Source organism: Nestor notabilis, unplaced genomic scaffold, assembly GCF_000696875.1.
Source record: "Nestor notabilis isolate BGI_N333 unplaced genomic scaffold, ASM69687v1 scaffold5830, whole genome shotgun sequence".
Taxonomy (NCBI): domain Eukaryota; kingdom Metazoa; phylum Chordata; class Aves; order Psittaciformes; family Psittacidae; genus Nestor; species Nestor notabilis.
The window spans coordinates 21795-49741 of NW_009912397.1; the positions used below are offsets into that span (position 1 = coordinate 21795).

General features: G+C 51.1%; 1 protein-coding gene across 1 annotated transcript in view; it reads right to left on the reverse strand.

Moving 5' to 3' along the window:
- Window positions 1–27947, reverse strand: part of ARHGAP26 (Rho GTPase activating protein 26) — a gene marked incomplete at its 5' end in the record, with an annotated part of 93091 nt that overhangs the window by 16218 nt on the left and 48926 nt on the right. Inside the window, 4 exons of the mRNA XM_010019316.1 lie at window positions 9897–10050; window positions 10971–10978; window positions 12609–12736; window positions 19255–19414. Coding sequence (XP_010017618.1) covers window positions 9897–10050; window positions 10971–10978; window positions 12609–12736; window positions 19255–19414 — 450 coding nt within the window. The remainder of the gene's footprint in view (window positions 1–9896; window positions 10051–10970; window positions 10979–12608; window positions 12737–19254; window positions 19415–27947) is intronic.

The window sequence follows — 27947 nt, forward strand, 5'->3', positions numbered from 1 at the left end:
CTGTCAGATGTGCCCACCAGCTCATCACAAAACAGAGTGTTCTGTCACCTGCCCCAGGGAAGGCTTTGTTGTAGCATCTTTGATTCCTGCATCCATTCCCCTGCTATGGCCATAATGCATTTTCAAATACTGCTTTATTTGAAAGTAAAATTTCCATTAGCCAATATTTGTCTGAGGCACTTTTCTTTGAAGAAAATACTGCTCTGCAGCCATCTCCACACTAATTACATGAATTAAGAAAGCAATGAAAGTGCAATGTCTGGATTTTCTTTCCCAGGCTTTCAAGAAAGCTGCCTTTTAAGCGTACGTGCTGCTGAAGTTTAAGGCTCTGTTTTTACCTCTCTTGGAGGGGGATCTAATTTAATTCAGCTCGCGAGAAGCACCTTTAGATGTTCCCAGAGCAAATCACACGAACAGAGCGGGGCTGTTCAAAGGCAGAAACTTCTGAAAAGCCTCCTGAGAGGCAGTGCTGGGAAGAGGCGAGGAGAGCAGGAGTCAGGCTGGAGGAGCTGCGGGACACCGGGAACACGGAGCCTCTGAAGAGGCCGCCAGCGTGCCTGCCTGCCCGTCCATCCGCCTGCAACCACCCGCGGGCGACAGCACCCAGAGGAGAACACCCACAGCAACATTCAAAGCAATGACACAACTGGCTCCTGCTGAGGAGGGAAGGTGCGCACCGGGTCCATCAGTAAAGCCTGACAAATTACCTTTGTTTTAATGGATGAGCCCGTAGGAAATATTTTGGCGTATGACTATTAGTTCACATGGGGTTAGCCACAGAACTGGAGGCTCATTTTATGAGAGTATTTGGCTCAATTTTCAAGCTCAATTTGTGGAAAGTTTCTAGACCGAGAGCCAACTAAAAAGTGAAAGAGCTCAAGCTTTGAGAAGTTGTTATGCCAAACTCTGGGGCATATGAAAAGCCCACACAGCAGAACAGATAAACCATCCCTTCGCGTTTTCCCCCTGTGAGGCCAGTGCAGGGCACCCATGAGCAGGGTGCTGGGGGAGCTGGCATCCCACCAGCACTAGACCTTCCCTCTTGGCCAAATGGCCTCAAATATCTGGCCTCAAATGGAAGTTCTGTCATTTCCCTCCACCCTCCCAAAACACCACCCCTGCTCTGGTGGCCTTCAAGCATCGTTCTTTATCACCCATCTCAAAATACCTCATGGATACATACAGATGCTCAGAAAAGCAATCCACATTAAACACAGTATAGGAAAGAATTATGAAATACATACACATACATGTATATGTATATTCAAGTTTTAAAATGCACTGCCATCAGCAACTAAGCCTCAAGTATATTTACCTGTGGAGTCTACTGAGTACAGCGCTTGTGTTTCTCATGAAACAGGTTTAAGGATGTTTGCCAAACCCTTGAATCACCAAAGTTTATGGAGCTTTCTAACTGCAGTCACAATCTAGGGCTCCCGAGTTGAAACTGCTTTAAAAAGCCCAAACATACAGACACCCTTATAACAGTCTGCACCAGAAAAAATAAATAAGTCATAAGATACTTGGAATATTATGTCATCTGGAATAAGCCAAGCAACAGACTGGGAATTCTCGGCTCTTTTCTCAAATGAGAAAAGTAGGAGATAGGTGGTTTCTGTTTTAAACCGGGAATAATCTCTGCACCTCGAGCACGAAACCAACCCCACGTCTAAAATGCAAAATGCAAAGCACCCCCTGAGACATCTGCCTGCATCCCTGGCACAGAGGAACACCCTGGGTCCCCCCACAGATAACCACAGAGGGAAGCTCTGGAGTAGCTGCCTTTTTGTTGAAGAAATTTGGGATCTCCCCCCTACCCTGCAGTGTGACTGAGCACCTTCCATCCATGCTCATGGTGAGCCTCTGCAGCAAACTCAATCCTCTTCCTCGCTCTGAACCTGCATCTCATTTCTGCTGTGCTGTCCTTAGTCTTCCTCTTTTGTATTTCCTGTGACCCAAACAGGAGAGGAAACAACAACAACAATTTGGGATAACTTCACCCCAGCCTACGGCAAATGCCACAAGGTCACTTGCTGCTGCTGAGGGCAGCTTCATGGCCAAGAACCCTCATCCCCTCCAGGCAAGGTCATGTGCAGATCTGCCATTAGGGCTGTCCGGGGACTCTTCGCCATTTCCACAAGCAAAACAGCTCTGTTTGGAGATGGAAAAGATGCAAACCCCGACCAGGCATGCGGGGAGGTATGGAGGGAAGGGAAGGTGAAACCACTGTGTATCCTGACACTGCTTGGAAGGCAGCGCTTTGAGCAGCAGCTTCCCTGGGACCCGGGGTTGGGGACAGCCCAGGGCACCTCTCGCACCGGCTCTGGGCCATGCCACCCCGTGGGACCACACATGCCGAGGGTAAAAGCCCCGGTCCCAGCGTGCGACTGCAGCGGGGAAATGTCTGCACTTAGATAAGGCTTTTCCGGAGGAGCCGTGATTACGAGATTTTACCTAATCACTAAAAAATGTCTTTTTTTTCTGTTTGGCAGCCACAGGATCCACCCCTCGAGGCTGCCCTTCGCCGTTAAAACCCACATTACGCTAAACCCCAGCGTTTCAGGGCCCAGCTTTGCACGGCGGCACCAAGCGGGGCCGGTGGGAGACACTTCTCCCGGTGTGTGCCACCCAGGGGTGCCAGGCACATTGAAGGGCAGCAGAGGACCCGCCGTGGCTTAGGAGGCTCCCAGGGGAACCCCAGCCCGGAGCCGCTGGCCCCGACAATGCCTCTCCCGGCTCTTGGCTCTCTCCGGAGCCGCGGTGGCTCCCGGCCAGGCAGCCACAATGTGGTGGAAGGAAGAAGAAGCAGCTTTGTTTAGCCCAAAGCTTCGCCATTAATCAAGTTCCTATTTCCTCACAGTTCCGCTTTACCCACCCCAGATGCCCCACACGGTTTCTACACCATGGAGGAGGCCATGCTCCCTGCACCTACCACCAGGCTTCTTTGCAATCTCCTACAAACAGAGAGAACCAGAAAATGAAGCTGAAATAAAAAGAAACTTCTTTACTACAGCAAGCACTGCTTGGGTGGCATTACGAGTTCGATGCAACGCAGGAACCTCCTCAGCAGGCTGCCGGCCCCAGGACACCGCTGGGCACCAGCTCCCAACGCGGGAGGAAAAGACCCCTCTAAGCACAAATTACCCCAGTCTGATAGCGACAAACATGAATCACAAAATCCCAGAGCAATTTCCTGGTCTTTTTCCAAATGAAAAGTGGAGCTAAATATTGGGGAAGGGAGAGTGCGGGTAAGAACCCAGGTTCCTCAGGGACAGGAGTATTTGATTGATGAGAAAATGTCTTAAACAGAAGTCCCAGAGATGCCATTTCGGAGCCATTCCCAAAGTGGCTGACGGGAAGGCAGGATGAGGGTGGGACCCGCTTCTGCGCCTTCTGCACCTCTAATTGCCGTTATTCTTCAGGAATATAAACAACACCAGCAAAAGAAAAGAAAGCCATGAAAGCCCCAGCAAAACAAGGGCAAGGGAGCAAACAGGAGAGGAACTGAAGAGGTCATGGAGGTTAAGGGCTCATTTCTGACACACCACAACCCTCTCCAGACAGAGGATGGACAGGCAAGATGCTGCCTGCTCGCTCCTGCTCTCCCTGGGCAGGGGGCAGCTGGACCCAGTGCCAGCTCACCCCCGGCCCACCCCAAGTCCCAGCACTGCATCTTATGTTAATCTATAGATCATTTTTTCCTCCCTTTAAAAGCACCGCTGGGTTCCACTCTCCTGAACCTCATCCATCCTTCTGGAACAGGTGATACACACGGACTGTATCAGCTCCGCTCCTCACCTCCATCGTATGACAACAGGGAAAGGATTATTCCAGAAACACTCCGAGCTGCAAGCCTGACCTCCAGAACACACGGCTGCACAGAGGGAACAGCTCAAATCCCCCGGCAGGTCCATGCTCAGAGGCATTTCCCACCCTGGCACTGCTGTGCTGTCCTTGGGCTTTCACAGCCCCCAAGTGCCTCCCCAGCCACGCTCCTGTGTGCCTTTCTATATATAAGTTTATTCCAGCTGCCAACCTCACACAGCACCCAGAAACCAAGAGACTCCCCTGGAATTCCTGTCCAACACCAGCCCCTGCTGCCCTTTACACCTGGCTAATCCCCTCCTGACAGCAGAGGGACACGGCTCCTGACATGAGAAGGATTTGTTCTTACAGTAACTTGACTAAGGAAGCGGGTGCAGTAACGATCATGTCACTTCGACTATTGACGACTCCACAAAAGTTAAAAACCAAAAGAAAAGCAAAACCAAAGAGTTTCTTTTTGCAGCAGAGATCTGCTCTCTGGGCGGGTGCCGGCAGCGGAGCTGCTGCGTGAGGCTGTGCCGTGTTTATGTAGTTAGTTCTCCGAGTGGAAAAAGTGACTTAAATTCTATGAGGAACCAGCAGCATTTAAAGGTCTATTTACTTCTCCTCGTGGGCTTTTGCTGATCATCGCAGGAGCTGTTGGCATTTTAAGAGATTATTTATTCCACAAAATCCTGCCCCATCCTGTTTGATGCACTGATGGAAGCTGCACAGGTTTGTCTGGATTTGGGATGGCGAGGGACAGGGCAATGGGGAGAAGGTGCAGCCCTTCAAATGGCACATCCCAGCCACCAGCCCGTGGCTCTGCTGTGCCATCATCCCCAGGCCCAGTAACACGCCATTGGTGGAGGCTGGTTTGCAAATATATTTGCACTCAAATTTTCTCTCATTTTCGGGAAGGGAAGGGGAAATGTTCAAGTTTTATAACTGGGATGCCTAATGAAGATTTATTCTGGTCCTGTAAATCAAAACCACATGGAAATAACCTCTCTTCCTTGGATTAACTGGGTTATTTTTTTCATGACCACTAGACCTTAGCTCTGCTCCTCATTTCTTTCCATACCCATCGAGGGCAAGAAATAGCCATACTTGGTCAATGAGAGAATAAAATAAAATGCAAATAGACACGTGATGACTAAATCCAAGTTTCCCAAAGCTAGTATTTCCCTAAAGGCAGAGTTCCCAGGGCAAAGGGGGTGCAGCAAACACCATGTGCTGGAGCTGGGTGGTGGAGCAGTGGGCTCAGCCTGTCCATCAACCCCAATGCCACGGGCATCCTCATCCGCCATCGGTCCCTGTCGTGGCCTTGGATCCAGGCACCAAGACACAGCCCTGCTTCCCTCTCGCCTGGGAAAATCCCCGAATTCAAAGGTTGCCAGGCCCGGAAAGACGTGGAGAGGAGGAGATGCCGTCAAACACAGGCAGTGCTGTTGGCCTGGTTGTATCTCCTTGAGAAATCAGGCAAACCTGCCCGATAATACTTCATTTTGAGGTCACAACAGATGGTATTTCCTTCTTCAAGTGATTTTTTTCCCTGCATTCATTATTTGTGACTTGGCTTGCACCTACAAAGCTAATTCCAAGGGCAACCGGTAAAGGCGTTGATTTGTGAAGGGACTTGCTCTGTAATTACAGCAAACCCAAGCAGACACTCACCAGCATGTGAACTCATCCTGCATTAGAAGGACATCGAGATTGCCAACCCATGCACTCCATAGGTGGGAAATGCTGAAATAAGCCAGGACCAGAGCCCCGGTGAAGCCAGCCTGTCTTCCCAACAGCAGCCTCCTCGGGAGCAGCAGCAGGGTGGTGCAGATGGAGCAGGTCACTCAGTGCTGGCCCGTGGCTAGCTGCAGGGGTGCATGGCTAGCACTGAAACGGGCACCTCAGGACCCTGGCAAGCATCCCTGGAGCTACCTGGGAATGTTGGGTGCTCTGCTACCCACCCCAGCCCTTCAAAAAGAAGTGGTGTTTGCAGCACCCACCTCTGATTTGGCCTCAGCTAGATTTAAGCACTCAGAGCTCATGGACCCAGCACAGCGGGGCCCTGCCCGCAGCGAGGTCTTTGGGGCATACAGGTGACACAGATGAGGCTCATAAATAAATAGAGAAGAAAAACACCAACTGAGGTGTCAGTTCTCTGCAGTGATACCTCACATCAGAGGCTTCACAGGTACACACAGCAAGGTGTTTCTCTTAAAGGATGCTAAAATCTGCAATCTTAAATCTTGTTTCTCATGATCACACAGTGTAGTTTGAAAACTTGCCCCCACTGCAGCTGAAAGCACAGCTCTTCCTGGTTCTTGTTGTGCCACGTTTTCCAAGGAAGAAGTTTTCTGCAAGGGCAGGATAAAGAAACCCAGCACTTCTTTAGGAGTGAAGCCGGGTCCCCGGGGCTCTGGTGGCCCTGGCGGCCAGCCCGGTCCCCCCACAGTGCCCGGCGTGGCACAGCAGTCCTGCTGACTCATCGGGAACAGCTCCCACCCAGAGCACTGTTTCCATAAAAATAAAGCCAGCCCCAATAAATAAACGCATTCCCATAGTAAAACCCCGGCTGGCAGCTGGGAAGGAAGAGCCTTCGCCCCGCAGCAGAACTAGTTCCCTCCCGGTGGGTGAAGGAGGAGCAGCTTGAGGGCAGGTAGTGCTGAGAAAGGAGGAGGACAGGGGTAACAGCAGCACAGCAGGGAACCTGGGGCCTGCCATGGTCACTGATGTCACCCTCATCATGCCCAGAGGCTGGGGAGAAGCGGGACATGCTCATGAGTGGGATTTGGGAATCGGCTCAGCTCCCATGAGGCAGAACTTGGGGATGCGCAAGCATTGAGAAGGGAGATGAGAGGCTTTTGTAAATGACATTAATGCCGGGTCCTGGATGGGACACTGGGGTCACCGTGCCCACCCTGCCCATGGAGGCCCAGGGTGAGAGATGCACCAACACCTAAGGTGCCAAACCTCAGAATAAAGCAGGAAAAGGCCCTAATTAGCGAAGGCATTCCCCTGCATGGAAATCTCCATCAGCCTGTTGGTTTCAGTGATGCATTTAGCAGAAAATAAGGAGTATTTCTGCTGTTCTGGTCTGGAATTGGTTTGCAGCTTACTGACCTTTGCTGGTGTCCCACTAGGGAAGCAGTGGTCCCTTGCTCTAAGGGAAGGAAGCACTGAATCCAGGTTTCTTTTGTACTTGTTCTCTTACAGGGTTTCTTGTTCACAAAGCAAGCCCTTTTTCAGAACGTGGGATTTCCTGGCTTCCACACACCTGGAATTTTACAGCTCCTCAGCTGCAGGGTTTGAGTTTTGGCGAGCGCTGGCCTCAGCTCAGGCAGAGATCAGCTCATGGGCTGGCTACCGGGAAACAAATCCCTCCTGATGGGTCCTTGAGCAGGGTGGCCCTGGTCTGCGGCTGAAAAATCACCAAAACCAGTGAAGAACACAAGAAAAACCCAAAGTCCTGAAGCAGAGCCCAGGGATGGGTCTCACAGGACAGGCAGAGAGTTCGGCAGAGTGTTTGCAGAAGCACAAAGGGCAAAGCACCCTGAGACCTTCCCTCAGACCTTAACTATACACCCTAACTGTGGGTCTGTTAGTGACAAGGGAGCACCAGAACCCCTTGCACGGAGTAACAGCTACTACAGACAGGCTGCAGGGTGTGCGCTGCCCCAGGCTGCCTGCAGAGCCGAGATTACTCAGCTGGTCAAAAAACCAGAAGCAGCTTTATACAGACGACATTTGGGCAGTCCCATGGAGCAGCAGCGACAAAGCCACCAGGATACTGGCACCACTGAGGCACCCGGCTCCGACTCAGCCTGTAAACAGCCATGGGGCAGAGCTGGGGGATGGACCCACTGCTGGGAGCTCTCCTCATCCTCACCACTGCAAACCAACACCCCCATAGAGTGCTGACCACTGAGGGCAGAACACCACAGACCTGCCAAACCCATGGGCACAGACTTGTGCTCATGAGTGAGAGGGCACAGAGGGGCTGCAGTGACAGCTACACATGCTGTTTAAAAAGAACACAACAAAGTCAGACCCTTCATTTCTTACTGAAAGATTGGATTAAAGATATTTGATTTAAATAGTTGGGGTTATAAAGCATGGTATTATTCACCTCAAGACTCATTTTTCAAGCTTTAGTTCGACATGGACTGAACACTTGTGTGTTCCTGTGTGCGTAAAAGTGATCACATCATCACTGGATTTGAGGAAAAGCACCAGGTGCCACAAATGCTGTCAGAGCCAGAGGAGCTGCTGGTGCTACCCTGGTAATCACTGCTCCACATCCCAGAACTGTACAGGCCCCTCAACTGGCAGCAAGCAAATAGTCCCACTGCTGGGCTGCTCACTCACTTCCCTGGTAACAGCAAGATGCCTCCGCTCCCCCAAGGCTCACATAGCTTTAACTGATTTATTCTGCTGAACGGCTTTATGACTTCCTTTAAAAAGAAATTATTAGGAAGAGGCAATTCTTGGAATCTAAAAAACTGCAAATTTGGCAAACAATTCCTGTAAGGTCACAGCAAGACTCAGGCTCACAAACGCTGCTGCATTAGAAGTCACACCAGGTTTTTTTTTCCCCTCGAAGGATAAACAAACTAAAAACATCCGGTTGGGGGAATGGTATGTGACTGACTTCCAGAGCTTCAGCCAGCAGTATGGGCACGAGAGATCAACGCATCTTGACGCAGTATATATGTAACACACAACCTTAATTCAGAGGTGTCCTACCTGTTGGATGCTCTATGAGCCACCACAACACTCCTTGAAGGTCTTGCACTGGGTAAGTCCACAGGCAGGGCTGAGCCTCACGCACCCAGTGCCAGCGGGGCTGGGCTGGTTTGGTACTTGTGCACCTCACAGGTTTAGTGGCAGGAATGGTGAGGAGAGAGGCAGAGCGGATGGATGAAAGCCAGAGCTTGTCCTCTGTTCACACACGTGCTCACACAGGCAGTAGCACCGGCTGCCTGCTGTGTACTTACCTTTCTGCCCTGCAAGCTGCTCCAGGCAGAGCCCTGAGCCACCCCTGCATGCTGGCAGTGAGGTAGCACCCCACACCCCCCAGAGCCACCCCCTGCTGCCAACCAAGCCAACAGCAACAAGTTTCACCATCTCTACCAGCACCCATCCTGGCACTTCCCCATTCTGAGTCCTCAGTGGCCCTTCCACTGCTAACCAAGAGAAAGCAGCTAAAGTAAAAATGTCACTGCCTGCTCTCAAGGGACTGGGGGCTTCCATGGTTGAGTGGGAACTGGAAGTGTTTGGAGCCTGTGAAAGGACTGGAGGGGTGGGAAGGAAGGTCTCCATTAATTGCAAAGGTTGCCGCATCCAGTGAGGCCATAAACTGCTGTGGTGGGAGCAACATTCCTCCCAATGGATCCATAGGGACGGGCAGGGGCATGCCGAGGAGTGCTGGGGGGAGACTTGGCTTTGTCTTGCAAGGACTGCAATGGCTCCTGAAGATCTGAGCAGATCTTCACATGGCCGAGGAGGGGAGGTTCTGTGGGAAAATGCTATCGGGCCCAGCAGAGCCGCGGCAGGAAGGAAATTCCCGCACCAGGGACAGCCATCGGTGCGAGGGCTCAGCTGTGGCGACTGCAGGGGACTTCACAAACAACCCGGGCGTCCCCAGGGAGTCATTGCTAAGGTCGCTATTTTTTCCCTTGAACTTTCCAGATGAAGGAAGCAATAGCCGAAGCAATGGCACAGATTTGGCCGGAGATCAACTGTACTGACAACAGTCCCAGAATGTAACTCAGAAGAAAAGTCCTTTGTGTTCACTGGAGTTGTCACCAGCTGGGTCGAGCAGCTCAAGCAGCAACGCGGAGTTCTGCTCGAAAAATACCCCACATGTGCAAAGTAATCAGAGCTGAAGCTCGCCGGCCTATACAGCCCAGAGCAACTCATTCCACTGCTCAGACCGAGGGAAAAATGCAGGGCACATGCTAGGTACCCATTAAAAATTTACATGTTAAATTGTACTCTTCAACAAACTGCGGGGATTCAGAGTAAGAAACAGCCCTGATTAAAGATTAAAGACAGAGAGCCTATAAAACACTAATTACCACTGTACTTACAGTGAATTTGGCCTGTTGGGTTTAATTACTTCTAGTTCGAGATCACTTGAGTTGAGGCTGGGCTGGGGCACACTGTTGGAGTTGAGGAAGCTGTTCACGTTTGAAGAGATGACGGATTCCAGGCTGGAGTTGATCAGACTGTTCCTGTTCTCCTCTAAAAAAACATCAAAACCAAGAACCATCAGCCAGCACACCCGGCTGCTCTTGCACACAGAAGTAAAGAACATGCTGCTGCAAAGGCAGAGTGTTCCTAGTAGTAATCCCTGCCCCTGCTGCAAACAGGGCAGCATGCTGCCGGGTGTCAGAGAACAGGCAGTTAGGCTACACAGATATTATACATGAAACTATAAGAAATGCAGGTATTCTTTTTATAAGATGCAGCTCCGTTTAAATGAATACCATTTGTCGTAAGAAAATACTCATTTTTCTCTAGGCATTAACATTTTCTATTCCCCAAGACATCCAAAGTGCCACACAACCTGAAAATAATTAAAATGCAAACTACAGCCAGGCATGGATCTCTCTGTGGCTGCAATCAGCTGCCAAGGGACTGAGCATTCGTGTGACAGAGCAGGGTAACATTTTAGAACAAGAATTGGCACAGGGTGCCCAGAGAAGCTGTGGCTGCCCCATCCCTGGCAGTTTTCAAGGCCAGGTTGGACACAGGGGCTTGGAGCAACCTGCTCTAGTGGAAGGGGTCCCCGCCCCGGGGAGTGATTGGAGCTGGAGGAGCTTTAAGGTCCCTTCCAACACAAACCATTCTATGATTCTATGACCCCACTGCTTTGCTCTACTGACAACCTGGAGGTTTCTTAGAGTTTCTTGTTTCCCCTTGATCATACTCTGTTAAGAGATTTCCACCTTATTTGTGTAACTTCAGCAGTGAAGAGTGACAATATTATGCATCCCAACCCGACACCCGCAGCATGGACTCCCTCCTCAGCTCTACGCCGAATTACCTAAAATCACATTAATTCATTTTCATAAGATGCCTTTTCCGTATAAGCAGTAATTGTAATTGTGAGAAGCAATTATCATCACTGGTGGCATGGAAAGCAGCCCTATTCCAGAAACTGCTGCTTCTGTGATGATGTTTTCCTGAAAGATAGGCACCTGCTGCAAAACATAGCGACTCCTACTTCAGTGATGAATCTTTCAACAATTATTTTCCCAAGGCACACTAATATGATCAAATTACTACCAAAAAGCAGAGTAGCAGGGAGTCTCTTATTCTCAATCCCTTTAATTGCACACCTCTGCTTGTGTTAGAAGGATAACGTATAATACTCATCTGTATCCTGTACACATTTGAAGGAGGATAAAAGAGTGCTCCTGGGGTAAATGAGAAGTTAATCCTGAACATACAGCAGAGAGAAACCGCCTGTGTTCCTGCGGATGGCTTGGCAGCAGTGCTGCCTCGGGCTGTGGCAACCCTTTGCCACTGCTCCAGAGAGAACAGCCAACATGAGCAAAAAGTGCGTGGATGCCAGGGTGCAGCAGAGCCCGAAGCTCCTCTTCATGCTTCTTCACTGCAGCTGCTGCATCTTCCTGGTGCCTGGACACCAGCGTCTACGGCAGCAAGACAGAGCTAAAACTTGGTTTAGCTCAGGTTGAGCTTATCTTCCAGAGATTAGCCAAAGCCAAGGACGTGATAATGATGTTGATGTACATCAATGCATCCTGAAATTGCACTTCATTAATCTTGATCTTCAATAAGCCACCAAGGGAACAAGCAGCACATGCACCTCTCTGTCCCCGACTCTGTCCCATGTGTATTGTTATGACACCCACCAAAATGAGAGTGGGCTGAGTTACCAAAAATTGTCAGTAACAACCAGAGGCTGAGAAGCCCACGTTTTGGGAGTCAGTAAAGCACACAGCAACCACTCCGTCCACTCCGCAGTTCTGAGTCCTGGAGAGATGGGTTATCTCCAGCCTTCCCCTGCTCTCTCTGCTCACCCACTTTCCCAAGGCAAAGCAGGGAGAGCCCCAAGCACTTGCTCTGCTCACCAGGACTCTCCCCTGTTCTTTTAGCAAGCTGAGACAGTTCCTGTGCCGCTGGCCAGCTCCAGGAGCAGCAGGGAGGAACACGAGAGCTGGGAACTGTGCTGCAACATGAAGCAACAGCCTGAGCAGACACATTTCTGCCCCTCCATGAGCAGGGATGGGGCACTGACTCTTTCACCTAAATATCTGGAGCATCAGTTAGTGACAGCAATGGAAAGATGATCTTCAACATTTTTAAACTGTTGTGCACATAATCCCCAGGAAAATGCAGAACCTCGTGGCCAAGATTTTGTGCCTGTAAAAGGCAAAGTGCCTGAGGGCATCCAAAAAGGGTCACCCTTTGGAGACACAGGCGGGTGTCCACCCTGGCCACATGTGCTGTGGGAGCTGATGATGGCGAGGATGGGGCTGAGGAACATGAGAAGGGAAGGAGCAGGGGCCCGTCAGGTGGGGCAGGGACAGCAACACTCTATACTGTGCTAATGCAGCCTCATTTCAAGCCCCTGTTAAGGGCCGGGATGCCAGGCAATCTTCACACTCCTCATCAACACCACTGCAGAGGAAACTGAAGCCTGATCCTGTTACGGGAATCGCCTCTTCCATTGACACCAGCAAAATTGCACGGGAATGGCATGGGAATTACAGCGTGTTAGTCACGATAAGGGCAAAAGCTGTGTCAAGAGGGAAAGCCGGAGGCTCACTTACGCTGCTCGTTGGTGTAAGAGCGTCAGCGGGCGCTCGCTGCAGGAGGGAGGCTTCGAGTCCGTGCTCTTCTTGCGGGATAACAGCAGCTGCGAGTTCGATGGTGGCGTCTCCGGCACCGTGTTAAATATCTGTTAAAAACAATAAACAAGTTGTTCTTTGGCATCACCCTCGCACAGCAGAGCTGCCTACCTGCCTGGCTGCTCCGCTGCTCCGCAGAGCCGCGTCCAAGGGACACACGCCTTCAACAAGGCAGCGTTTTGGGTGCAACTTCCCAAATCCCCCATTCCCACCCTGTCTGCACTCCTTTTCTCCATTCTTCACCCAAGATGCATGTGGTGGGATGTGAAGAACCCCGATCCTCTGGCACCCTGCCGAGCTTTCAAAGGTGTCCTGGGCACACAAGCCGGCGCATCCCCACGCATGCTTCCCTGCAGCACGCTCGCACCCACCGATGCAAAAGAGCTTGGGAAAGTCCTGTGACTCCAGCCACAGCTGTCAGACAACTGAGTAATGGCATTTTTTCTCCAGGGGATGGAATTTTAAAACTGCACGAATCTCAAGAGCAGCAGCTTTGTTTGTTGGTGGTATTTGGTTATTTGTTTCTCTTCTGGAAGCCCAGGCTCAGCCAGCAGCACTGCTGCCACCAGACACGCTCACTCCAGCTCTCCCTTCTCTAGAGCATATTCAACCCCGCCTCTCAGCACCTATCCCTGCTCTGCCTGCCCCTGCCAGACACCCGACCGGCACTGCCAGGGGTTGCCCATAGGAAAACTCTTCCATGGGCAGCTCAGTGCGGCGGAGCTCTGTCTCCTCCAGAGCCCACAGCCATTGCTGCCGGCCATGGGCTGCCCTGGCCTTGCTCAAAGCATCCAACGTGGGAGTGGCTGCCAGCACTTCATTGCGCTGTTTCATGTAACAACAACAAAATCCTCTCACGCACACACAGACCCTCCATGCCGATTTCTACAAATAAGCACTAAGAGCCAAGACATGACAGCCAAAAGTGTTAACGTCTCATCTCTCCCCGAAAGCACGGAGCGGCGGGTGTGAAGGGCAGCGCTTACAGCTTCAGGGAGGAATTAAGGAACAGTTCTCAGCGAATTTGCTAAGGACAACATTCCCCAACCTGTCTATTTGCAGGGACTCGGATTCAGCTCCGAGCCCGCAGATGGAGCGGGAGGCAGGGAGCAGGGATCAGCCGCTGCGCCAGGCTCCTGTGCACGGCAGGACCTGGCCCCGAGCGAGCGAGCAGCTGAGCCTGAGTGCGCATCGCTGGGCACGCTGTGGAACAGATGGGTGGATTATGGACTCCTGCTGCAGCCCTTCCTGGAGAGCTCTGCTGAGCTCATTCACACATTCCTCCTGGGCTCATGGATTAGCAGAGGGAGAAGCAGCCTGAGCCATGCTTTCTGCAGGCAGCAGTGCTCGTTTTCACCCTGTGCACGGCTGCCCGCGCCGTTCCCACCTCCAAAGTGGCTGTTCCCACGGCTCCCCATGGGAGTTTGGGGCTGGTGGCTCCCTGACCTCTTGTACGGCTGCTGCATCCTGCTCGCTGCACCCCACCAGCCCATCCCAGCACCCCACTATCCCTCCCCAGCATCGGCACTGGCGCTCAGGCCAGCTCACAGGTCCTGGTTAGAAGGGCTATTCGTAGCATATTGCTTACCATGCCAAACCACTACACAGCTGCACATGCTCCAGGTGCCTGCCCTGGGTGCTCAAACCGGTGCCCTGAGCCCTTCCCTTTACAGGCCAAATAAAGGGGTAGGATCCTCAGCATGGAGGAGCTGAAATCAGCACCAGGGCACCTCACCTGCCCTGCGCTCCATTCCCCGTACCCAGCACAGCCACTGATGCTTTAACATGCTCTGGCTTTCAATTTGCTTTCCAACAGCAAATTCTACTTGGGAAATAAAATTAAATATATAAATCAAAGTATTGATTTATGAATCACGTTTTATGCAATGATTTCCCACAGCACACTTGAAAAGTAATTTCCAGGTTTTTTTTCCTTTTTTTTGGTCTATGACAAAAGAAGATATATATGCTCTTAAATTATGACCTCAGTGGTTAAAACCAGCTACAGCTTATAAGGAGGTTGTATTTCTAAGTGCAGCTGGAACACCGTTATCAAACAATTTTACTAGAACCACAGTGCCAACAGTGTGATGCAGACACCTGATGAAGCAGAAACACCAGCATTCCTCCAGGATGGACTTCAACCAGGAATATTCTGGGTGTCCCAGGCCCGCTATAGCATCTCCACTGAGATAAACCAGAGATGGAGAGCGGAAGCAGCGTGGAGGCGCAGGCAGGGCTATTAAAAGCCACTCTCTGCCACCTCTGAGCAGCGCAGAGCACACAGGCTAAATTTAGCCACTCACAACAGAGGAAAGTCAATTAAAAGCTACATTTAAAAAGCACAGCGCTGGTTTTGAAGGTCTAAGGAGAGACCCCAAGAACTGTAGGATGAATAGCTCACTGTAGATGTGACTTTGCCTTTATTGTATAGACCAGATCTCTTCTGCAGCAAAGGAAACCAGCACTGCTGGAACAAACCCTCCTACTCCATCTCCCTCAGCTCGGGCACCACTTGCACAATCCCCTCCTTTTCACAGGGAAGTTGCTCAGGTTTGTTCCATTCTTCAATTTAACAAGAATAGCTGAGACGTGCTCCTCACTGTGCAAACCCATGTTACAGCTCTCCCAGCCCCAGAGCCCAATTAACGGGCAGGGAGAGACAGTTTAATAGCCGGAGTGGGAGAGGAGCAGCCAGGATCCATAAATTGCATTTACAGCCGTACCGTGCCCGCTCCTCGGCCTGATGCAGGCAGCAACTCCGTGGCTCCACACCACCTTATCCCTGTCTGCCAAACAGCAAAGACCCAGCAGCATCTCATCAGTGATGGTAATTAAAAGGCTTTTATAACACTTCTGACCATCTTATGACAAGGAAAGAGAGAACAGGTGGGGTAGGTATCCTGCCCAAAGCAGGATACAACAGCTCGAGCCAACAGCTCGGTGTATTCCCACACACAAAGCTGCATCTGGAGCTTGGAGAATAAGAAGCTGCTGTGACATTGGTTGGTATCAAGACAAAATGTTGGTGGTATCAAGTCTTACACAAGGACCAGCTAAAACTGCCAACAGCATTGCTAAATGTTCAGCTAATTACAGAGAAGAATAAACCAAAAATGGGGTGCTGAGAGCTTTGACTTTGGCGTTAAGTCTTCACTGTCTATCAAGCCTGTGGCTTGGGGCTGTCTAATTCCCTGCATAAACTAGTCTCCTATTTGTCATCAATACTGGCTGCATTAGCATTTCACTTGGTCAACCTTTTGTCTGGAGGGAGCATCAAGACAGTAAATTGATCTCTTAAACTGATAACACTACAGAACAATGGTCTTTTCCAGAGAGCTATAAAAATGAAAGCTTTGGAAAAGAACACGGATGGACAACTGCAATTGTCAGATGTAATACTGTTTCAATACTACTTTTGGCTAACATTTATTTTTTAAGTCATAAATATGGTGTTAAATGGCAATCACTTGAGCGACCAGGCTTTCAACACAGTATCCTTACTGTTTTTTGCACTGGATGCACTCTTGGTTCGCCTGTCATGGCAACATCCAGAGCCATAGGAGAAAAAACATTTTATCCATTTAATTATATATACTCAGGATTTGATTTATAACACATTACATTACCAGCACATTCATTCACAACCATAGGCAGAAAAGGCTGATGGATAAATCTTGTTAAGTAGCAATTTGACATTTGGTTGGTTCCTTGGGTTGCATCAGGCAGCCGGAGCCAGGCACGTTGCTCCCGCTCGGCTTTTCCAGGGTTCCTCTTTGCTGCATTGCAGCATCTGGCAGGAAAATGGAGCTGTCGTTCCCTCCTTCCCAAGCCCTGATCCGAGTCTCATCCCAATGCTATTCCACATGTCCAGTAGATCTGGTGTCAGTACAACCCAAGGGACATCACCCAAGGAGCAGCAGGTCCCAGTGGCTGCAATCATAAGGGCAAACGCCAGCGCTGTGACACCTCGACGTGCAGAGAGCTTCTCGAGGAGAATGTGTCTGAGAAGCTTTAACAACTGTCTCAGAGCTTACTGCTGTTGTGAGTCTAACAAACAATTTGGATCTGGGGCCTGGAAAGCTGTTAAACCTCCAGAAATGACTGAACTTCTGGATTACACACAGGGTTTAACAGAAGCTCTGACAACACAGAGGACACCGTGTTTTACCCGTCATTCCTGGAACCTTCACAAAGCCCCTGTTTTTCTGACTGTGATTCCAAACTGCACATGGCTCCCGAGGCACAGGGCACACGCGAAGGCGGAGGTACCACCTACGGGAGCACAAGGTCATGTTCAGCACTGCAGACCCAGGACGATCAGCACTGTATCCTGCAGCATCCTTCCCTGATACTTCTACAGCTCCAGGATGAATGCTTTTCCCCAGGGATAATCTCAGGGGGAAGATGAGCCAGATCTCAGATGGGGTGACTGCAAATGCAGGCGGGCGGGCAGGGAACGCTGACTAACCCCCCCGAAACCCTCCCACTGCCCCGGCAATCAGATAAACCTGCTGAAACGACGGTAAACAGGCTGTGAGCACTCATTCAGACCAAGAGATGTCATCACCAAGCTTGCTTTTTTCCCTGGTTACACAATGACAACAGTCACTTTGCTGGGAGAGGCGTTCCACTTACCTGGGGGAAATATAATGTCAGACCAGACAGTTGCTGATTGCCAGGAACCATTCAAATCAATTACGTTTTCCCTGCGAACGTACTTAACCGTAAGCAGTGGCTCTGAGTCACCGGCGTAAAACAACATAAAGCACCAGCAGCACCAGCACAAGCAACTTGCATATTGCTAATCACCCACGGCAGCTCCTGTGGGGAACCTTCCAGGAGCTCCAATCAATTCAAATTAAGAAATACACTAAACCAAAACACTCCTAAAGCGGGAGCTGAGCCGGCACTAATGCTGCATTTAAGAGATTTTCCTCTCCCGGAGTTACGTCTTCCTATCTCCCTTCCTCCCAGGATCTTTTCCTGGGAGCCCTGGAGGGATGGGGACATGGGTTCACAGGCTCCTCAGACTCAAATAGAGGCAAATGTACATAACCAGCTCACAGATCCACCCTTCCGCTGGTGCCAAAAATTATTTCTAAGGAGGGGGAAGCATGGAAGCACCAGGACACCCCAGGGCAGGAGCTGGTGAGCACGGACAGCCCTGCAGCTCTCACAGACACGACCATGGCAGAGATCTGCCATTGATCCTCCACAGCCGCGGCTGATGGAGGGACCGGCTCAGGCAGGAAAACATCAGTGTCTAAAGGTGTTTGTGTAAGGGCCCGCGAGGGGAGGGCTCCACAAAGCACAGCGAAGGGGAGGGACATCAAACACACCTGTAGCAATGCTGTGCTGCTTGTGATGCTGGCGGCACAGCAGAGAGCTCATCCCACCGGGAAAGGCGGTGGACACTTCCCTGTGCCAACACAGAGATGACAGACGTGGGGGTGACCATCAGAGGCCAACGTGAGGTTTCATGTTGGTTCCTCCACCAGGAGCAGGGCTGGGGAGCTGGGCTTCACTCACAACCACAAGTTCACCTGCACAGCAGCTCATAACTAAGCCATCATTGCCATTACGTTCCATGCAGAGGAGAAGAAAACAGCTCCTTCATCCTAAACAAATAGCATAGCCCCACGTGCCCATGGAAGCAACTTCTCCAAGAACATACAACATAGACACTGTCTCCTTATCCCTGCTGGATGCGCGTCTGATGCCCCTTTGCAGCCGCACACAGCCATGCCCCGGGTCTGCTGCCCACACCACAGGTAACAAAGGTTCAACCTTGAACCTCAACCTGCCAGAAACATACTCACAATGTCATCAAGCAGCGTCCCACCCCAGAGCCACGGAGCCACCCTGCTCTGGCAGCCCTGGCCAGGGGCAAACCTGCCTCTGCTTCTTTCTTTGCAGCCTGAATGCTCGAATTAGTTATCCCTGTCCATCCCAAGCCACACAAATGAAAGATCATGTTTGAGTTTAGAAGAAAATGGCATTTTTTGTGATGCCGTTTGCATGTGGCCAGCCAGAGGGACAGCCATGCCACGGCCTCACCGAGCTGCCTCTGCTGCAGACATGAACATCCTTACGGCCAACTAACACAAGTGCATCGTAATTCAGGGGATCAACACTGTGGATAAAGCCATGGAGTAAACCTGGATTTAGTCAGAGAAGCAGGAATCCAGCCCAGGCACGGACCTTGCGCTAGTTTCTCTTAGCACCCACCTCACTTAAAACTAAGGACAAATTCCTGTTAAACCATGGAAAAGGCAAAGAAATTGGGATTTCTGTAATGCAGACACAGACATGCTGACTCACACTGAGATGACTATAAAAAGGCTGAATACCAGAGTGCTGGTTACACAACTACAGCCCAAGAACCATCAGTTTTGGAGCCTCTCCACCACATCCCCAGTCATGTCCATCACTGGCTCCCGTGGCACAACCCCACTGCCGGTTCCACTGGCCATGGGGGCCATGGGGAGAGGGGGCTGCGGTTCGTAAAGAGACAAATTCCTTTCCCTAAATCAACTGCACTGAAAGAAGCAAATGAAGTCGTTACCTTCTCATGGTTTTCTATTAAAATTTCAATCACGATGTTCTGAAATTTGATGTCCATAATGGCAGCGACTGTTTCCTCTTGAGGTCGGAGCAGTGTTGGCCCAAATACCACACCCAGGTTAGCAACAGTCATCAGGTTCTGCTTGTGATTATTTGCAACTCTGAAAGAGACAAAGGAAAAGGTGATTGATAGAAGTGATGCGGAGGGAAACCCCCTCCCTGCCTCCTGGCTGGCACAAGGCTCACAGCCCTGTTTACATTTATTGCACTCCTGGTGAGCTCCTTGAAGGCTCAGCCGTCTGGAAAAGTACAACTTTAACTATTGTGTTACTAGAGACCTTTCAGCCTCAGTGAGTTGACTAATCTCATCAAACCCCAACGCTACGCTGGCCACCGAGGCTCATGTTGCAAACCACTCCCAGGAAAACATCTTGAATCATTAATGCTTAAAACTCCTCTAAAAACAAATTGTTGGACCTCTGACACACGCTGCTCTCCAACTGAATGAGTGACCTCATATGTTCCAAAACCCAATTCCTTCTCACCCATTTAAGCTTTTGCCTGCACCAGAGGTAAGCCCCATCCAACCAAAACAGACTGGAAGGCAAAGATGGGGCTTCACCCCCAGACCCACGTGCGCACACACGTGCTCTTCCCCACCCCAGTGAGGAATCCACCCGGCATGGACACCCAAGGACCACACCACTGACACTCGAGCCGTCCTCCCTGTCATCTCCATCTATTTTTGTGTTCCAAGTATTGCAGCCCGGCGGGAGCAGATCAGTTCAGCAAGAGAAACAGCTCCTGCCGAGGAGCTGGCACCCTGCTGAAGGGTGTTTGGGGGGTTCTGCTCTGGGGTAGCTCCAGTCTGGCCCCTGGTCTCAGGGGTACAAAGCACCAGCAACCCTAATAGAGCATGTCCTCTGCTGCAGCTCAGCCCCACTGCGATGCTGGGACATGGGGCACACTGCGGGATGCAGCCTCGACATCCCCAGGCTGTGTCTGACCATGAGTGCCAAGGACGTGGGTGCTCGGCTGAGACGTGCTGGAGTCACACAATGACACAGAACGCTGTGACACGCGTGTGGGTGACACAACGAGGACCTGCGGTGGGAACCTACAGCCCCATCAGACTCTTTCTTGTGGTTCCTCCTGAGCCCGTCAACCAGGGAGCCAATGACTGCAGGCAGAGCACTCACACAGTTTTAGCCTAAGGGAGGGTTTTAAATGTCTTTTCCCATTCCTCATCCACTCCTGTTTTCCCCAGCCGAATGCAGCAGGCCAGCACAAAGCAAGGCTGAGACCCAGACCTTGCTGTAACATCCCAGCAATGTATTGCCATGAGCTTTTATTATTGATCTCAGGGCCAAGACACCATTTATGTGCATGTTCAGCTTACTTCAGTACAGTATAAGCTAGGGCTGGCTTAAAAGAAAGGATGCATTCCATTTTTTTCCATCCAAATCTCACTTGAACCAGCAAAGAACTCTTCATTCCTCACCCCTGTATTCAGCTCCTCAGGCAGCAGAAGAGGACGTCATCACCAAGGGATGGCTCAGGGGGTCAGGACTGCTGGCTTAGCCCTCCCCAGCAGCAACTTCAGCCCTATTTACCACCCAGAAAAGGCGGCACATAGAACCACAGATTGGTTTGTGTTGGAAGGGACCTTAGAGTTCACCCAGTTCCAACCCCCTGCCAACAGGCAGGGACACCTTCCACTAGAGCAGGTTGCTCCAAGATCCTGTGTCCAACCTGAATGCGCCCAGGGAGGGGGCAGCCACAGCTTCTCTGGGCACCCTGTGCCAGCGCCTCAGCACCCTCACAGGGAAGAGCCTCCCAGTGAAGAACATCCCTGGAAACTGTGCAGAGCTGCCACCTCCACCAGGCCTGGGCTTGGGCTACAACTTCAAAGGTGCTGAGGTCCTGGCAAAGTGCCTCGGGAGCTTGTGGGACCTTCCCTGTACTCGGAGCTTCCCCCACTGTCAGGAAGCTCTCAATGTTTTATCACAGCGTCCAAGACACCTCCCACGTCAGGAACCTGCTGCGCTGCGGGCGATGGGCTGAGCCAGGGGAGGCTCCGCTTACAGAGGCAATACCTGAGGAGGAAGGAGCCCATGCACAGCCTGGCAGAGCTGCTGCCACCCGCTCCCCACCGCCTGCACCAGCCCGGCTGCCCATCCCAGTGCAGAGCCTCTCCCCATCCTCACTGAAAGCAAGAGCTGTGCCCGCAGCAGTGCCAGCACCCAGCAGAGCTGGTGGTATAGAAGCAAACTCTTTAGAGGGTCACAACCTCTTGGAGGGGAGAGGAAGGCAGAAGAAGTCCAACAGGAAACAAATTCTTAGGAAAAAGCTTGCTTGCTTACAGGAAAAGAACTCCTACTTATAGATATCCTCTCCCCATCCTCACTGAAAGCAAGAGCTGTGCCCGCAGCAGTGCCAGCACCCAGCAGAGCTGGTGGTATAGAAGCAAACTCTTTAGAGGGTCACAACCTCTTGGAGGGGAGAGGAAGGCAGAAGAAGTCCAACAGGAAACAAATTCTTAGGAAAAAGCTTGCTTGCTTACAGGAAAAGAACTCCTACTTATAGATATTCATAAATTATAGATATATTCCAGCGTCTTCCCTCACTCCAGCCCACCTCCCTATCGAGACATTTACAAATGCCAATGACGTATTTACACTGCAGCAACATCTATATTTCAGACACATGTCCCCATGCTGGTATTTGGATTCTGAAAAATGAAGCTGTAATTCAAATAGTTTTGAAAAGTACTAATAAAATAATATTTTAATGATCTTCCGTGGTTAGAAAAACACCGTTCATTTATAAAAACCCAACCAAATTGATCCGAGTCTTACAAAATCAGGTCCCTCCATTTCTCATTACCGGTCCCATGTAATACATCACTCTAATAAATTACATTGTCATTGGCTCATTACAGGCAGGCAGCTGTGCACTGCTCCCCTCATTATTTCAGACAAAGCTATTAAGGTGTTCCCAAGCAGGACGTGGCGTTGCAGCTCCTGCCACAGACCTCGGGTGCCCGAGGGATGCCCACGCGCCCGGACACAAGCCCTGGCCCTTGCCTCCATCCCAAACTCCTCTTTCTTGCTTTGGCTTTGGTCTTGTAAAGCCTGGAAGACATTTTGTGCCAGTGCAAATCTGGCTCCTTTTGGACTGAACCCGGTGGCACATGAACTTCTGATCCGTACCACGGGTACTGTTCCAGCTGCACCCTTGAGAGCGCTCTGTTACCAAAGCTATGCTACAAAACATGATTCACCTTTCACATCCTTCAAATTCCACATCCATTATCCACATGATAATTTACTATATATTATACCTCTTCATCATCCTTTGCACTAGAAAATAATGGTGCAGTTTCTAAAGATGGGGTGTTCTCAATCCCAAAGTGTGCTTAATGTTGGTGCTTTTCATCAGGCATTGTTAGTGCCATTCCTGAGCTGCCCTTCAGAAGGTTTCCAAGTATTCACTACATTTTCCTTTTAACCTGCTGTTTCTTTCTGGCCCTCGGTGCACTCTGAAAGCAATTGCACGAACATTAATTTAGAGGGGTCCCTTTTCAGTCCTCTCTGCATCCCCTCTTTGCAGAATGCACTTCCAGCACAGGCAGGAGGTGGGAAGCAACAGCTAATGGAGAAATGTGCAGAACAACCTCTTAACTCCCACTTGGTGCTTACAATGTTCCAGGCTATCACTGACTTTTGCACTCTAGGCTGGCTGTCTTCCTTGCAGCACCTCATGGCTCCCACTTGTCTCTGGGATCAGCCTGGCAGCACTGGGCAGACCCCAGAGACCCTTGATGGGAGGAATATCCATACCCAGCAGAGCATCACCCCTGAGCAGCCCTGCACAGGGATTTTGTTCTGCAAAGACCTGACCCACTTGGTGCAAACCCAAGAGTCATGTTGGCTTCTGCAAGCCCCGAGCTAAAAGGTGGATGCCAGCTCCAAGGGGACACCCCGGTCAGGAGCTGAGGGCTCCCATGGGAATGCTGTCCCTGCAGCTGACTGGGCAGGTCGTGCCCTGAGGGTGTCCATGGACAGATACCACTCACGGTACATTCACTCTCAGGAAAACAAAGGAGAACAAGAGCAGGGTAAATCCATGTTGTGTGTTAAATCAGATTACACCTGGGTTGCTTGGATACTGTATAATCACCGGCACAGCTAAACATAATTTAATACAGAGTAATTGGTAGTCAGGCTTCGGTGCAGGGAAGCACAGAGGAACAGTAAATATTTCTCTGTTGCACGGGCTTGCACACAGCACCATGTACCAGAGGAGAAATGCAGTGGAGCCAGACGGGAGCTGCAGGCACGGGAAACACTGAATGGCCCTCTTAATTTGGTAGGTGTTAATGTCAGAATCATAGAATGGTTTGGGTTGAAGGGATGTTAAAGCTCCTCCAGCTCCAACCCCTGCCCCGGGCAGGGACACCTTCCACTAGAGCAGGTTGCTCCAAGCCCCTGTGTCCAACCTGGCCTTGAACACTGCCAGGGATGGGGCAGCCACAGCTTCTCTGGGCACCCTGTGCCAGTGCCTCAGCACCCTCACAGGGAAGAGCTTCTGCCTCAGAGCTCATCTCAGTCTCCCCTCTGGCAGGTTAAAGCCATTGCCCTTGTCCTGTCCCTCCATCCCTTGTCCAAAGCCCCTCTCCATCTGGTATTACCTTGTGTATGTATTGTATCTATATAAAATACATGTACGTAAGCCTCAGCCAAAGAGTGCCGGTTTAGCTCACGTCTTCCCTGAATCAGAGAAAACAAACATCTGAAAAGAGAACAAAGATAAAGTCTCAAGTGTTTCTATTTCCATGCCTGGGACAAACCTTTGAAAACAAAGTGCTTGTTACAGCTGGGCTACCAAGACCTTATAGGATGGAAAATAATGCAGCTAATTCATACTGCTAGGGGTAAAAATATATTTCATGTCTGCCACCACCTTTAGAGCTTCTATTTAAAGTGAAAAGCCAAACATGCAGACAGCCAGCAACCCCCAAAATTATGTAGGCTGCTCTGTGGAGTTTCTTACAAATTAAACACATTTGGTCCCAGACATGAATGAAAGGTAAAAAGCAGAACACAGACAGCAGATGGGAGTCAGAGGCATCTGTGGACCCTCCATCCAGTCGATGGTGAGGTAATCACAGAATAAATCCCAAATTGGTTTGTCTTGGAAGGGACCTTAAAGCTCCTCCAGCCCCAACCCCTGCCCCGGGCAGGGACACCTTCCACTAGAGCAGGTTGCTCCAAGCCCCTGTGTCCAACCTGGCCTTGAACACTGCCAGGGATGGGGCAGCCACAGCTTCTCTGGGCACCCTGTGCCAGCGCCTCAGCACCCTCGCAGGGAAGAGCTTCTGCCCAAGAGCTCATCTCAATCTCCCCTCTGGCAGGTTCAAGCCATTCCCCTTGGCCTGTCCCTACAGGCCCTTGTCCAAAGCCCCTCTCCAGGTTTCCTGGAGCCCCTTTAGGCCCTGGAGCTGCTCTAAGGTGTCCCCTTCAGGAGCCTTCTCTTCTCCAGCTGCCCCAGCCCAGCTCTCTCAGCCTGGCTCCAGAGCAGAGCTGCTCCAGCCCTCGCAGCAGCTCCGTGGCCTCCTCTGGCCTCGCTCCAGCAGCTCCACGTCCCTCTTGTGTTGACAAGACCAATAACAATAACCATGAAAATATTTAAAGTTAATAAAAGGAGATTTTTTTAAAAACAGAGCTCCTCTCCAGCACTATCCCAACAGAGGAGAATGGAAATAGAAAATCCTCACCGAGTGCCCTTGTACACCCCGATGCCACCCATCGCTCACAGTGGCACATCGAGAAGAACCTTGGGGCTCGCTCAGCTGCCATGTGGTCACTGCATGTTCCCCACACACAGGAACAGGGATGGGAGCACGGGACAAACCCCACCATACACAGCCCAAGCTTTTGCAGGCTGCGGAGACTCCCAACACCACAACTTCTACAGCACGGCCGCTCCAGCGAGGAGAGCCAAGTGCCGAGGAATGCAGATGGAGGCCAGCGGATCCAAAAGGAGGACAGACCACCAGGGAAATACAGAACCTCCCAGCAAAGACAAGGGGAAACGTTCTGAATGCAGCTGACAAAACCTTCAGATGCAGCGCTGAGAACTAAAGGGGTGCTGAGCGAGCGGCCGCGCCGCTCAGCTGGGGTGAAGCATGTGCCGCAGTGTTGCTGGGCGGCTTGACTTGCTCCAACAAGCCTCCCTCTTCCCCCGGGTGAATCTGGCCACAGCTGGATGCTTGGGTTCACTCCCAGGGAAAAAAAAAGGGAAAGTGCTCGTATCGCACTGAACAGATGCAGAGGCCAAGTGTGCAGCTCAGTATCCACAAATCCCGATCCCTGTGAATACCAGACATGCTGTGACATGCAAGTAAAACACGTCTGGGGCTGCAGCACACCTTTGCTTCAGGCTTTCCAAAGTCACCCTGGTTCCCAAAGCCACCCACTCTGGCTATGGGCAAGCTGAGCTTGATGGGACATCTCAAGGGGTTGACCTGACAGAGGGGTCCTGAACCTGCTCCCCAACCCTCAGCCCAAAGCTGGCACATTCCCCATCAGGCATGGCCATGAGTTAAAATGCCACTGAGGTTTCCACCTGCAGAAATACAGCCAGGAAAGGGGGCTTTGTCCCCAAACATCCTCAGGGATGGAGCTGGAGCTGCCAAGGCTGCACATTCTGTCCCGTGTCGCTGTCACCCTGCAATGGCGATGAGCTGTTAAAGACCACCATCCTTCCCACAGCCCATGGGATGCCATGCTGGGTACTACAGAGATTCTGCCACCTTCCCCAGAGCCCCTTCAGTGAACTGCACATCACCACATGCAACTAAGAGGCAGCACCAGAATGCAATCCCATACCCCCTGCCACAGCCTTGCACATCTTCCCTTAGTTTTAGTTAAGCCCAGCATTCAGTTACAGCTTCAGCCTGCTGCACTCAAATATAACTTTCCTCTTTACAATAATAACAGCTATTTTACCCATTAGCAATGGCCACAGAGGCAGTGTGTGCTGCAGAGGGGCTTTGGCTGGCTCCGGGCTGTGCCTGCAGCCCCTCAAGAGCCATCCTGCACATGAGCAGCATCAGCCCCAGTAACCCAGCAAAGCCCCCGGATTTTCCTCTGAAACCAGAAATCCCCAGTGCTTTCACACTGCAGCAAGAAAACCTACATAGCCGGGGGGTGAAAAGAGCCCCAAAGAGCCAGAAACGCCGCGGCAGATCCGCCGCAGCGGTAGGCGACATGCCGGAGCTTCACCTGCGAGGTGGAAACCAGCCAAAGCAAACGGGCTTCCAGAAAGCCTCCCAGCAAGAACCGGCTCCGGCTTTAGCAAGTGCAGCTCCTGCCGGGCCTGCAGGGAGCCACGGGAAACAACGTGGAGCTGCGAGCCAGGCCGCAGGGGAAGGAGCAGGAGTCTCCCGGTGTACACCTGCACAGTCACACCGGAGCATCGGCGGCCACACGGAAGGGCAGCAAAGCAGGTTTTGACTTTTTTCCCCTCCCCTTACAGGTATTTAGAAGCACATTCGCTTCACAAATGCAAGGTTAGTGCTGAATCCCCCCAAAAATACTAGTGGAAAGAACGGGAATACAGAAATAGGCAGCTTTGCAAAACAAACTAAGTCCTGGTTAACACAGCAGATAAAACGCTTGTCCCATCTCTGCCAGTGCAACAAAGTTTTGTCCAACAATCAGAAAAACACCCCCCCAGATTTTGTGCACCCTGCTACATGCATGTGGGCAAACCCACTCACCCTATAGTGCCCTTCCTACTTCTCTTGGCAGCAGATAACCATCAAATTGCCATCCCAGAGCCTCCAGCCCTGAACAGCAGCTTTCAGACCCTCTGCCCCATGCTCGAGTGTGCCAGGCACACACAACATCAGAAGGTATTTCTAAAAGTATATGCCTCTAAGTTTGAATGTAGTTACAAAAGTCTAGTCCTCTATTAGACATACAGTGCAGGCTGGGCCAGGGATCACTCCCAGCAACACAGAATCATAGGATGGTTTGTGTTGGAAGGGACCTTAAAGCTCCTCCAGTTCCAACCCCTGCCCTGGGCAGGGACACCTTCCACTGGAGCAGGTTGCTCCAAGCCCCTGTGTCCAACCTGGCCTTGAACACTGCCAGGGATGGGGCAGCCACAGCTTCTCTGGGCACCCTGTGCCAGCGCCTCAGCACCCTCACAGGGAGCTTAAATTCAGCCCAGGGAAGAGCTGCAGCTCAAAGACATCTTGGCACTTGTGACTTTTATTTTCCTTTCTTGTGTTGAATAAACATTTGACTAAAATCTATATAATTGAATTTAGTGCTGGGCCTGTTCAGCATAAAGAGCAAGCTAGGGAAGCTCTCATTAAAATGCCCAAGTCCCACTCTGGCTGTGGGGACTGAGGAGACACAAGCAGGGAGAGATGCCAGCCATTTATTGGAAATCTTTTGCTCTCCCTAGCCTCAATCTGTTTCCATGCACAGTTTCAGTTTCACTGTGATAAACAATTAAAAAGAATCCAGATAATTGTGTGCCATCAACAACCTCTATCCAACAACAGTGAGTTCAAACACAAGCCCATCAGAATTCACGCTTGAGTAATGCAAAATGCCTGGTGCTTCTCCCGGCAATCCCGGCAGGGATGTTCAGCCACAGGAAATGCACAGCAGACCC